The following is a 12,158-nucleotide window of genomic DNA, read 5'->3' as shown; positions in this document are numbered from 1 at the left end:
GCTGCCTGTCAGGAGTGGTGGGGAACAGAGACAGCGTGAGCACTGCTGAAAGCTTTCCAGAAATCTTCTAGGAGCCACAAAGACATATGTGAAAATCAAGGTAAAACGAATCCTTATTTGGGATGGAGTTTTCCACATGGATATTTTAACGGAAAGTATTACCTAAAAAAAATGTTTCTGCTTAAGATTATTCCATTTTAAAATAAATAAAAACCCGAATCAATAAATTTGTGTTCCAGCTGAGACATTTTTACACGTTTACGGAGAGTTTTTTCCTTTCAGTGCAAACAGGGAGAGCGGTGCAGCCTGCCACATGCGGGCGTACGTACCGCAGAGCAGTCAAACACCCCTGACTCATCACCTGCCTCTGTGCAGAGCCAGACGGGGAGACGTACTCCACATTTCACTGGAGATCTCACAAGTCTTTAAGAAAGTGGAAGAAATAATCACCCAGTGCGCAGTTAAGAAACTGAGGCACAAAAGGTGAGTAAATTGCTAAGGAGCGTAATGATCAAATTGCAGACTGATGAACAGAAAACAGGTCTATCAACCTCCACTTCAACACGCTATTTATTGGCTTTGAGCCTGCACTTCTTTCTCACCTATCTCCCACTTTCACAGAATTGCAGGGCTCAGAGGCACCTCCAAAGGTCAGCTGGTCCACCCAAAGCAGGATAAACTGTGTCTACTTCATTCCCGACAGCGGTTCGTCTAATCTTCTTGAAAGACCTCTGAGGAACCTTCCCAGAAAATCTACTCCAGTGCTTCACAAGCTGTACCAGGAGAATTTTTTTTTAATTTATTACCTAACCTCAATCTTTCTCCCTTCAATTTAAGCCCATTACACTTCTTGTTGTCTGTATCCTGAACATGGAGAACAAATTATTTCCTTCCTTTCAGAAGCATTTTATGCACAAGAAGACTTATCCTGTCCTCCCCTTTGGTCTTCTCTTTTTGAGTCAAGTAAGTCCGTTCCTTCCATTTTCTCTTCCCTATGCAGACCATGCTGACATTAAGCAGATCATGCTCTCTCCTGGGTCATTCGCTCTGTTTGGGCTTTCTGAGATTTCTCCTCAACTTTCCTGATGCACCAAACTCAGAAATGGACATAGTCTTCTAGAGGAAGCTTTCCAGCACTGCAGAAACACACCCATTCCATAATACTTTCACTTATATCATAATGCTTGAGCTTTGTTTTGAGACCGTCTTGAAAAGCGGCGTCAAAAGTCTTCCTAAGGAGAAGATACGAGCTGCTGCCTGCAAACAAGACCTTCTTCACACAGAAGGAAATTGGGTCGTGTTGACATGATTTGTTCTTGACAAATCCGTGTCGACTGTTACTCATCTCATTATCTTCCCATCAGTACTTACAAACAGTTGTTTGGTCAATTCCCAGGGAAATCTGGGGCAAACAGAGCTGGCAGGTGTGCGGTTCCCCAGCTCCTCCTTTAGCCGAAGATAAGCACCGTGTCTGTCCCCTCGCGGTTCCTCCCCTGTTTTCTGTAAATTCACAAGAGATAGCAGCTGACAGCTCTGAGGATGCTTCAGTCACCTTCTCAAAACACCCAGGTATGAAGCAGCAGGTCACAGATGTGACAACATTTAGCTTAACTAAGTGCTTTGCAGCCTGTTCCCTCACAGTTGGAGGACGAGCTCTCCCCACAGCGCCGCTGACACAGGCTGCTCTGGTCTCCCACGCAGTCGGTCTGTTTAGTGACAGTGAAGGCAAAGAAGGCTTTATGCTCTCAGTTTTCTTGACATCATGGTGGACAGCCTTCTCATGGGGCTGAGCTGGAGACCAGCTTCTCTTCTTGCAGCTTCCTCTTACAGCAAGCGACTGCTTCTTGATACAGCCCATCTCCCTCCCTGGTTACACCCCTATTTGTACCATGGCACTTTGATATTCCTGTACATGCAACATTGATCTTCTGTGGTTTTCATGAATAACCTCACCTTGTTTCCATTCCTTTCCATGTTTGAGGTCCATGTCAGAAGAGCATGGCAACATAGCCATGTACCTCAAGGGAGCTCAAAAGCAGAAACAACACAAGAGCGAGGTGTGGTACCCATTTTGCATACCCACTGTACAGAAGCAGTGGTAACATTTTTTTTTTGCTTTGAAGTTCAGTGGAATGTTGTTTGTTACATGTTTGAAAGCAGGACCTGAATTCAACAGAAGGATGTACACACATCTTGCTGAGGCTGCACTACCCAGCCTTGCAACAGCCCCGGACAAGGCTTGTCCAGAGCTTTGTGGGCTTACATACATAGTCTGTGTTTTCATTTGCATGTTGTCCTTTGAAGACTCAAGGAAGCTGTCCATTTCTTATCTGCTGTTTGACTGACAAACACCAAAAATGGGTTAGGAATTTCAGCAGTGGGATGAAGAAGTAAAGCCATCCAAATTTAGAGTTTCTGGACAGTAAAGGGTTTAAAAAGCAGGTTCTTCATTTTTCCTTACATGTTTTAACCCAAAAGATTAAAATAATCTTTTCACATTGATCAACTTCTGTAAGTGCTTCAGGTTTGGGCAAAGGCCTCCACTTACCCTTTAGGAGATATAATAAATATACAATACTTACATCTTTCTGTGACACCTCATGAAGTGTGATCTTTCTTTAGGATCACATAAGCCCATGCAACAAGAGACTAAAAATCACCTACAGCCCAGCAAAATCTGCTTCTCTGGGTTGAAGAATGGGTCTGTGGTGAGGAGTGACAAAGAGAGCAACCTCCGCGAGTGCAGTCTAGACTGAGAACCTGAGCTTCAACAAGCGTTAAAGCACAGCTTGCTTTCCTCACCAGTTTGGATACATCTTCCAAGGGCTGAGTTTAAAACTGTATTGCAGTGAAAGACCATATTTCATCCTTTTGAAGACTGTGTAAGCTGAAATATCTCTTCGGCTGTGGCTCACTAAGAGGCAACCACAAACACGGCAGGAGAAGGCTGCCTGGAAGAAAGGTCTAAGGGCAGACTGAGAGAGGCATAAGTTTTGCAACTGTAAGTGTGCAAACCGATGGGGCTACCATGCAGAAACAGAAATGGGGAGTCAGAACTGCTCCATCCTGGGTTAAGGAAAATGAGTACCACCTCCAGCACCTCCATTTCCACACCTACGCTGAGGCGGCCAGCAAGTGCTGGCTGAGGAGGGGAAAGGCCCTCTCCAGAGGCGATGATCTTGCAGCTGCTTTCTGCTCAAAGGCAAAGAATATTTAAAAGATTCCTCCCGCTCACCTCTGCAAGACAGCAGCCATCTTCTGGGAAAGACAGAGTTACCTAATGCCTTCATAATTAATCTACCTAAGGATTTTGCAAAGAGAAACCTTTCAGATTCCACTACAACAACGTAAATGCTGTTGGGCATCTGCAGTTTCCGTTCCAGGGTGTCATGGCTCCAGCAGAAATGGAGCAGTTAATAGAGCACAAGCACAGGGTCTGCCTCTCTGATCTGCCTTTCTGCATCAAAACCTTGCTACCAGAGCCAGGAGCACGATGAAAAAGCAGGCTAACAGTATCTCAAGTCTTAACAACATAGAATGGGGTTTCATGATATCCTTAATCCACCCTAAGTGCTGGCTGCTGCCAGAAGGGGCAGTCCCCTTCTCCCTCCTCCCCTTCCAGCTGCTGATTCCCACTGCCTGGGTCAGGTCCAGCATCACTGAGCACAGAGAAGCTCCAACCCACTGCCCCAGCATGAGCCCAGGGCTGGGAGGGGGGACGCATGACCGACCATGGCTCAAACTACACGAGTGTGTCACGAAGCTACACCCAAAGACTTCACTTAGGTCACACTGACAGTGCTGTGTGACACAGTCATTTAAGGAAAGAGTTTTGCAGATTGCCACTCTTCCCACTTTCTTTTCCTGGATTTAAAGAAAAGGAGGAACCAAAACGCACCTGTCCATTTACTCTGGTCCTTGTCCCCTCCACCCTCTTGCTCCTTGGCAGGTTCTTCAGCATCACCGGCTGTTTCATTGGGCCCTTCCACATCTTCAATAGGTTCTTCTGAAACAAGAGAAGCAGAAAGTGTAACATAAAAACAGAAGTCAAAACAGAAGAGCACGTAACCGACATTGAGCAACAGCCAACGCTGAAGCACAACTACTGAGTGGCAGATATTAATGTCATCCAGTGTTCTCCCAACACTACCTGCTAGCTGGTCAAGAAAGAGACTATAGAGGAAAAAGGTGAGAGATGAAGAATCTCAAAATGAAGAATTTCGCCCCACTTCTACTACTTAGAGCTACTGAAGTCCCCTGCAGTGCAATGTACAGTAAAACATTTCCCTTGTGAGAAGACTCTACCCAACCACGCCATGGATTAGGGAAGTGTGAGGGACTGACCAGAACCTCCAGCACCTTCAGCCTCAGCCTTCTTCCTCATCCCCATCTGAAGCTCTTCAGACCGAATGGCACCACGTGGTACTGCCCCCGCTCACCGAGACCCTCAAGTTCACCGCAGAAACACCACCGCTCGCTTCTGCTCAGCCAAAGCAAGGGGCAGCACCGTCTTCTGCAGACAGGGCCCTGACCCAAGGCATGGGAGAAAGCTGCTGGAGGGTCACGGGAGGAGTTTGAGCACAACAGGCAGTATCATACAGGTGCAAAAGCATGAAAAAGATCTCGGTGAAGTGAAGCGCTGAAAGCTCGGAACAAAACACAAAGTGCCACGGCCCCACCCGCTAACCAAAGCACCGGTGTGCCCAGGCCGGCGGCACGGAGCATGTCGACACGGCACGGGGCAGCTCCCCGCAGAGCCACCCTCACCAGGTGGGACACGGGGAGCGAGAGAGCTGCAGCTGCCAGACCTCTTCCACCAGGGTATAACAGCCACATTATCATCTAATATCTTGGGTATTTATGTATAGTGCGGACGGCAAGATAGCTACCGGGTAATTGACGAGGGCTACAGCAACACTGGGAAGAAAGGGTATTTTTAAGTCATTATATCCTCTTTTAGGCAGCACAGTTCATAATTTTAACTTGCATTATCTGCTCACGGTAAATCCTAGGCTATCCTGAGGTTTTATCTGAACTACCTAACCAGGTAAAGCACCCTCCCCATGCCCCTCCTAACAAAGACAGAGGTAGAAATCAGGATTAAAAACATACATTAGGAGATTGCAGATACTCAGCAGTGCCCTTTAAGAACGTGACAACTTAAATCAGGGAGGAACTTGTAAAAGCATCCAGAGATCAGCACTGATACGAAGTGGAAGCACTGTGATTTATACCCTACCCCTCTTTCACTCTTTTAACAGCTGGAAACTCTTGAGAGCTGCAGGGATCCCAGTGGTCTTTGCCTGGGAAAAGAGGACCCCAGAGTGAGAGATGTGATGGGTGGCATCGCTTAGCAAAGGCACCTAACTCGTAGGAAGACACAAATTACTGGCGTAGGGGTGAGATGAGCAGTCTGCCTTGCGAGACGAGCGCTCGAGTTTGCCGGACTGAAGGGCTGTGAAACCAGCAGCTGGATCCATGTTTCAGAAATTAAAATTCCAAAATTTTTCCCACCCTGGGGAAAAACCAACAAACCACCTCCACTCCCCAAACAATCTCGCTGCCACCAAAACGCTGCCACGCAGGGGGAGATAGCTACCAGATTTTAGCTGGTTTTATTAAAAAACCCTCACTAAGGGGTTTCTATTATTTTATTCAAATCTCCATTTTAACCTCGCTCTGGACACCCAGCTGGCTTTGCTGGCTCGGATGCTCCCTTGGGGCCAGCTCCCTGGGTTCTCCAGCCAGCCCAGAAGGAGCTGCCCCCCCAGCCCCATCGCCCACCGCAGCCCTGGCATCTCAGAGCCCCGGTCCCGAGCCACCCTCCGGTCTGGAACCCCCCATCCCAGAGCCCCCCATCCCATCCCGGATGAACAACAAAGGGTGGCCGTGGTGCCGGCACTCCCGGCTGCGACCCGGAGGTGTCAGCATCGGCATGGGAGGAAGAGGAAGGGCGAGCCGGCTGCCGGGCTCAGACGCTGTCTGGGCTCTAACCTGAGCATGTGGAAATAATACACGTCTTCGAGTGCACTGTCTGGTTCGAGGGGAATAAAATAGGACATTCATAAGCAGTTACACCATCTGTCTTTATACCATCATCATCATCAACAAGGGAAAAAATAGCTCTTTAAAATGGATGAAAGCCCAGGCTGACAGTAACCGGAAAAATGTGAGCTATGAATACCAATAACGGTAGAAAATGATTAAAAAACAAGGCTACAAACGGCAAATCCTCCGGCCCCTTGTGCTCGCAGGCACAGCCTGTCCCACCGGCAGCCCCGGCTGAGCCCCCCGGCAGCCGCTGGCACCGAGCACCCACCGAGCCCTGGCCCTGGAAACAGCTTCTCTCTGAGCACAGGATCTGCCTCCTTGGCTCAAACGCCTCCGCGCTGGGCAGGCGGCTGCAAAAAGCATATGCAGGCTTCAAACCCTTCTCCTCCCCCCGCCGGTCTGAGCTGATTTTTTCTGAAGGGTGTTTTTTTAAAACAGGACGGGGAGGCTTCACCCCCTCCCCCCCCCCCCGCCGGTCTGAGCTGATTTTTTCTGAAGGGTGTTTTTTTAAAACAGGACGGGGAGGAGTACAGTGTACAAGATGCATCTGCCCAGGGAGGCTCTGAATCAGCTGGGAAAGCCCCTGGTACGGTCCTTACTTGGCTCCTCGCTCCCAGGGCCTTTGCCGAGGACAATCCTCCTCCTCCTCTCCCCGGCACACCCTGGGAGCACCCACAGACTCCGGGGATGCAGCCGCCTGGTGCGGAGACTCGGGGAAGGGGAAGCGTTAACTCCTCGCTGCCTCGTGATCCTCTTCCCAGCAGACTTTTTTTGGAAGGCTGGATGCAACTCTGCTCGCTACGCTCAGCCTAACTTCTCCCGCAGCCACCAGTGTTTAAGCCGACCCTGGGGATGGTTGGGAGAGCATCCTCAGCCCCACCACTCCTCAGCTGGCTACGTGCAACTGTGGAGGGCTTTGAACCCCTGAGAACCAGCCTCCAACAGACCGCACGCAGGGCACGAGCATGTGATCTGACCCAGCTTCTAACCGTGAGATCCTCCAACACCGAAAATAAAATGCAGCAGAGCTCCTGCTCCCGAAAGATTTGCACCCACGCTCTCTGGTGACAGCTCTGTGGCTGCTGAGTGGCAGTGGCAGCTCCGAGGCAGGTCTGGGTAGCAAACGTGTGTGCAAGTGCCACCCAACCATCTACCCTCCTACATTGCTTGGGGCATCCTTCTCAGAGGACAAGACCAGCATCGCGTCTGGTAGGGAAAGGTCTGCTTTCCTCCTCAATCTGTGGCACATACAACAAGGAGCTTTTGAGCTTCAATTGTCTGCAAACCTTGGTGTCATGTTGTTCCCATGCCACATTGGAGCAGAGCTGACCACTGTCTTCTACTGAACATCTGCAGAGCCCCACAGGACAGACCTGCAGCTGGGTGTGAAGACCACCTCCTCACCAGCTCCTGTGCCAGAGTGCCATCCATGAGGCCATGAGGCTTGTATTAATAAATTTAATTAAAGGAATTTTCCAACCGCCGGGGTTCAGATCAATACCAACAGCGAGCAAGTGTAACTGTGGGGCACCTGGAGTCCAAGGAGCCTGTTCTTCCATCGTACCAAATCCGCCCATGCAAAACCCTAGGAAAAGTCTTTTCTTCCTTCATGAATAAATAATTTTAGACAGTGGCATTTCCTTTTAATTTAAAATTAAAACATTCACTATGGGAGGCTGGGGGGGAGAAGAGAGGGAGAAGAGTCTGGAAAATCATGAGTATCCGACATCTCCAGATGTCAGGGAATCTCGGACTCAGTTACACACTGAAAATGAATCCCCACACGCCATCGCACAGGACCACACTGCTGCGCTTCTGCCCCTCTCAAAACTAAGAAAGTTTGAGGGTTGGAGAAGTCCACAAATCCCAGCTGGATCCAGGCCAGCTTGAACAGCCCAAGACCTCTCACCTCTCCTCCTCTCAGCTGGATTTTCCTTAACAAAACCGAATCTCTTATCCGAAGGGATAAGGGGCATTTCAGGGGTGGCGGAAATGTAGGGATGGGAGAGAAAGCGCGTGTGCTTGCCTCCCCACCCTCCGGCAGGCTCAAGAGCTGAGAAACATTAGCTGTCATGAACCACAATCAAATCAGGTTTGAAATATTTAGCAGTGGCTTGGAAAATGCGGTGGTGCAGCTCTGACAGGCGAGATGTGCAGACACCCATTTTCCATTATAATGGAAATATCAAGCCTGTTCTGAATATGTATAACCTAGAAAAATGTATTGATTTTTCATTCGGCATTAAAAAAATGAAATACCCTGCAGCTGTCAAAAGCCTTTTGTTAAAAGCTCATCTTTCCTGGAATGAGGTTTACCAGAAACAAGTTTTAATTGTACACAGGGTCTCTCCTTTGAAACAAAAAGAATCCCTGATGCTCCCTTTTTCAGGATAAGCAGCCAAAAAAGCCCATAGAAAGACAGGACTGAGACCTGGATGACTTGTGCCAGCTGACACTGTCAGGAGAGGTGACAGCGATGGCCCGTGTGCAGTCAGCTGCACGGCTGCACATGCAGGGACACGCGTGCTGGCACCGCCGCGCCGGCTCCCCGTGAGCTGCCGGCTGGCGAGGGGCAGCTTCCCCTGCTGGCACCGAGGTCACACCACCAGGCTGCAGCCCAGCCTGTTTCAGAAGTTCAACTGCTTTAAACTACTTTAAACGGGAAGACCCAGGGCCCTGGGAAGAGATATGCTGTGGTTTGGGTCCTCATCGAAGCGGGAAGGGCTTCTGGTGGTTCATGGAGGGTCAATGCTCTCCCAGACACTGGGAAGCCCATGAGGAGCTCAACTGCCACTGGGCACGGTGTGGCACTGCTTGTCCTAACACCGGCTTTTGTTCAGCTGTCCCCAAAACTGTGCCCACATGGGATTACGACACTGACTCAGAAAGGGTCGCTCACCCCCAGCTCATCCCAATGGGGAAGAGGCATGGGGAGGGTGGTCCCACCTGGCGCCATGCCCACTCGGCTGTGGGAACAGAGCAAATGCAGAGCCCAGGAAGGAGCTCTAACATCAACCAGTGCCCCCAGCACAGAAGGATGCATGCTTCCCTGGAGCCCGGCCGACCTGCTGCTGCTGCCCCACATGAGCAAGGTGGCATCTCCCCTTGGGGCTCAAAGCAGACACCCATATTGGGCATCCCACAGAAGCTTTAGCAGGAGCCTGGGCACTGCCCCGGCTGCAGCCAAACCTCTGCTGCAGCAGCAGCTCACATCTATCCCCATTCCCACCGGGCGGTTCTAAAGGCTGCAGGGTCTCTGGGCTGTTGGCGATGGTCGTGGTGCTGCTGGGCTCCAGGCCCACAGCCGGCGGCATGGTTCTTGTTTGGGGCACACAAAGCTTTGCAGGTCAGAGGAACAACAGTGGTTTGCCTTTTTGATTTTTTTCTCCCCCTCTTGTATTTCTAAACACTCACCCTGTGTTTATCCCACAGAGCTGCAGGTGAGCAGCCACACGTACTCCTGAAGCTGTTGGTGGCCCACAACAGAACGGAGCGATGGCAAACCCCACCGCTGCCCACCCTTCAACTTGCTAAAATCTGAGTGAGAGCACAACCTTGAACAGTTTTGTGGAAGAAGAGAAGCTGTCAAGGGTCAGGACAGAGAGCAACACCCTGGAAACAATTTGACTATTTGTTTGTTTGTGACCAGCCCTACAGAAAAAAAAATGCTTTCCACCTCTCCCTGCCTTGCAGACTATTTGCATTTGAAAATGAGACAATTCATCCACATGGAAATGTAGGTAAATCCATTTTCACAGTTTTTTCTGCTGTCTTGTATTTTGCTTCCAGCTGAAGCTCGTCTGGGGCATGTCTCCTAAGGTAACCTTGGCTACCAGGCAGTCGCTGCCCTTGCAGCTCAGATTCAGGATTCATATATATGCACAAATACACCCTGTGCTAGCTCCTAACTGGATTATTCTACATAAACTTGTTTATTTCTATCGTTTTCCTAAAAGGAAAAGCAGGACTCCAGGCAGTAAAAAAAACCCCACCAGGCACAGGTTATGAGAGAAATGCCACGGAGCTCTAGCCCTGATGCAAAAGCTGGTGGGTGAGTCCTATCATCTGACAAAAGGCTGCAGAAAAACAATAATAATCCCACACATATCTTGGATTAATGACACATTTCCAAGATGGCCTTGTTTTCAGAGCACGGGCAGAGCATATCTGCGCTGCTTTCATTGACAAAAAAGAAAATGCTGACTAGGAACATGCCCCCAGCTGATAAAGCCATCCTCAGTTGCCTATCTTCTCAAGGCCCGGAAAGTCTATCTGACTTTTGTACAGTTAACTATAGAAGAAAGCGTTCAGATAAATAAACCAAGAAATTAAACAGCAAAAGAACTGTTTGCGAACTTCTAGCTCCTATTCCTTTGCTTTCTGCTCCAAAGAAAAAATTCAGAATTTTTGGCCGGTTTCCCTGAAGAGATCTGAAAACACTACAACAGCAATCCAGGTCTCTGGTTCTCTCCCAGACAAGCTTCTTGCTCAACAGAAATCAGATGGCCCTCTGCCAGACATCAGCATCTTTTCTTCTTAAATATGAATGCTTTTACTAATACAGTTACTATTTTTGCATTCGGTCACTTTATCTGATTTCCCAGCTCCAGCCAGAGGCCCCACTTCTGGGTCGCACATGGCTGAGAAGTGCCCACGGTCAGGGGGAAGGCGGGGGGGACCGATAAAATCACGTAACCTTTGGCTTTGTGCTTTTCACTACAAAATGTAGCAGCACGAGGAAAGAGAATAGTGTCATCAAAAGCAGGTAATTAGAAGAAAAAACCCAACAATTTCTGTTTTGAAAAAATAGAAGCCAGTGGTTATAAAACCTGCCACTGCCTTTTTTAAAGAGAGAGAAGAGTAAGTCACCAAGCAGAAAGTCGAAGCCTGGCAATCACTGCTGTCAGCTTTGTGGGTGCAGGAGTCCCATCTGCTTTAGCGATCTCAGATCTCAGGTGTGCAGGGAATGAGCCTGGAAAAGGCCTCAACTGCTCTGGAAACCTTCACCTCCCTTGAAAACAGGGAGGTGAATTCTTCCATCACAGAAAACGGCATCACCACAAAACAGCTCTGCATGAACAAGCCAGCTAGGAGCTGGTCCCATCTCACCCACCGAGGGCCGGGTTTATCCAGCAAAGGAAAACAGAGTCTGGGATTGAGGCAGCTCCGTTGCGTGACTCAGGGCTCCTTGCAGTGTCCGTTCCTCATGCACCTTCCAAGGGGTTTGGCAACACCGAGGTTGTCACTAGAGATACCTCTGGAGAACGCAGGTATCTCCATGCAAAGGGACAGAAGCCCAAGAACCCCTTCCCTGAAATGACACCGACTCCTCCCTGTCCCTGAGAACAAGGCTACCCATTTTTTTTTGGAACCTAGGCTAAATTTTAAGTCAACAGAAACCAACAGGGATTTGCCCTCTTGAATTTCTGCAGAACTAGAAAGGTTGCTGTTATTTTCACACATGAAATGTAAAAAAAAAGGCAAATTCCTTGAGCATGTTTGTAGTGGAGCGTGATGTGATTGTGTTGTCATTTATGGGAAATAATCGCAAGCCCATCTCTCCCTTTCCCCCCATTTTCCAGTCCAAATAACCATGAAAAATTACACTTCAATGTCAGGAGGACAACAAAGGAGGGGCTTTCTCCTGCGGCTTGACGGCTTTTCAGCCCCCCCCTTCTTTGGACAAAAAATACCTTCAATTCTATTTCATTTTAAATGTGATCTAACAAATGCATCTTGACAAGTTCCTTTCTTTTTTTTTCTTTTAAACAGTATTTTGCACAGTTTAACCTAGCTCCAAACCGGAATCAGCTGGATAGGAGACTCATGCAAAAACACAAACAAAGATCAAGCAGCAAAACAAAAGAAAACCCACATCCAGCTTCAGGTCTGCGGGGAGAGGACAGTGCGGTCTCCAACACGGAGACCCACAAAAGGAGGGTTAGGAGACAAAGGGGACCAAGCAGGGAGGAGGAGGCTGGAGGAAATGGGGTGGCGGAGGTGACAAGGCAGGAGCGCAGCAAAGGCTGTCGGGGAACGGGGAGCACAGTTCCCAGTCCAAGTTTTGTGAAGGAAAGGAGTGATGGCAGTCCTGGCCCAGTGCAGAT

At 49.1% G+C, this 12,158-nt stretch overlaps 1 protein-coding gene across 1 annotated transcript in view; it reads right to left on the bottom strand.

Moving 5' to 3' along the window:
* The window catches only part of ZFHX3 (zinc finger homeobox 3), a 112,333-nt gene that overhangs the window by 31,311 nt on the left and 68,864 nt on the right, over positions 1-12,158 (bottom strand). Inside the window, exon 4 of the mRNA XM_014942158.1 lies at positions 3,899-4,006. Within this exon, the coding sequence (XP_014797644.1) occupies positions 3,899-4,006 (108 nt within the window). The remainder of the gene's footprint in view (positions 1-3,898; positions 4,007-12,158) is intronic.

Source organism: Calidris pugnax, unplaced genomic scaffold, assembly GCF_001431845.1.
Source record: "Calidris pugnax isolate Ruff unplaced genomic scaffold, ASM143184v1 scaffold28, whole genome shotgun sequence".
NCBI lineage: Eukaryota > Metazoa > Chordata > Aves > Charadriiformes > Scolopacidae > Calidris > Calidris pugnax.
This window is presented reverse-complemented; position numbering and strand designations above follow the sequence as displayed.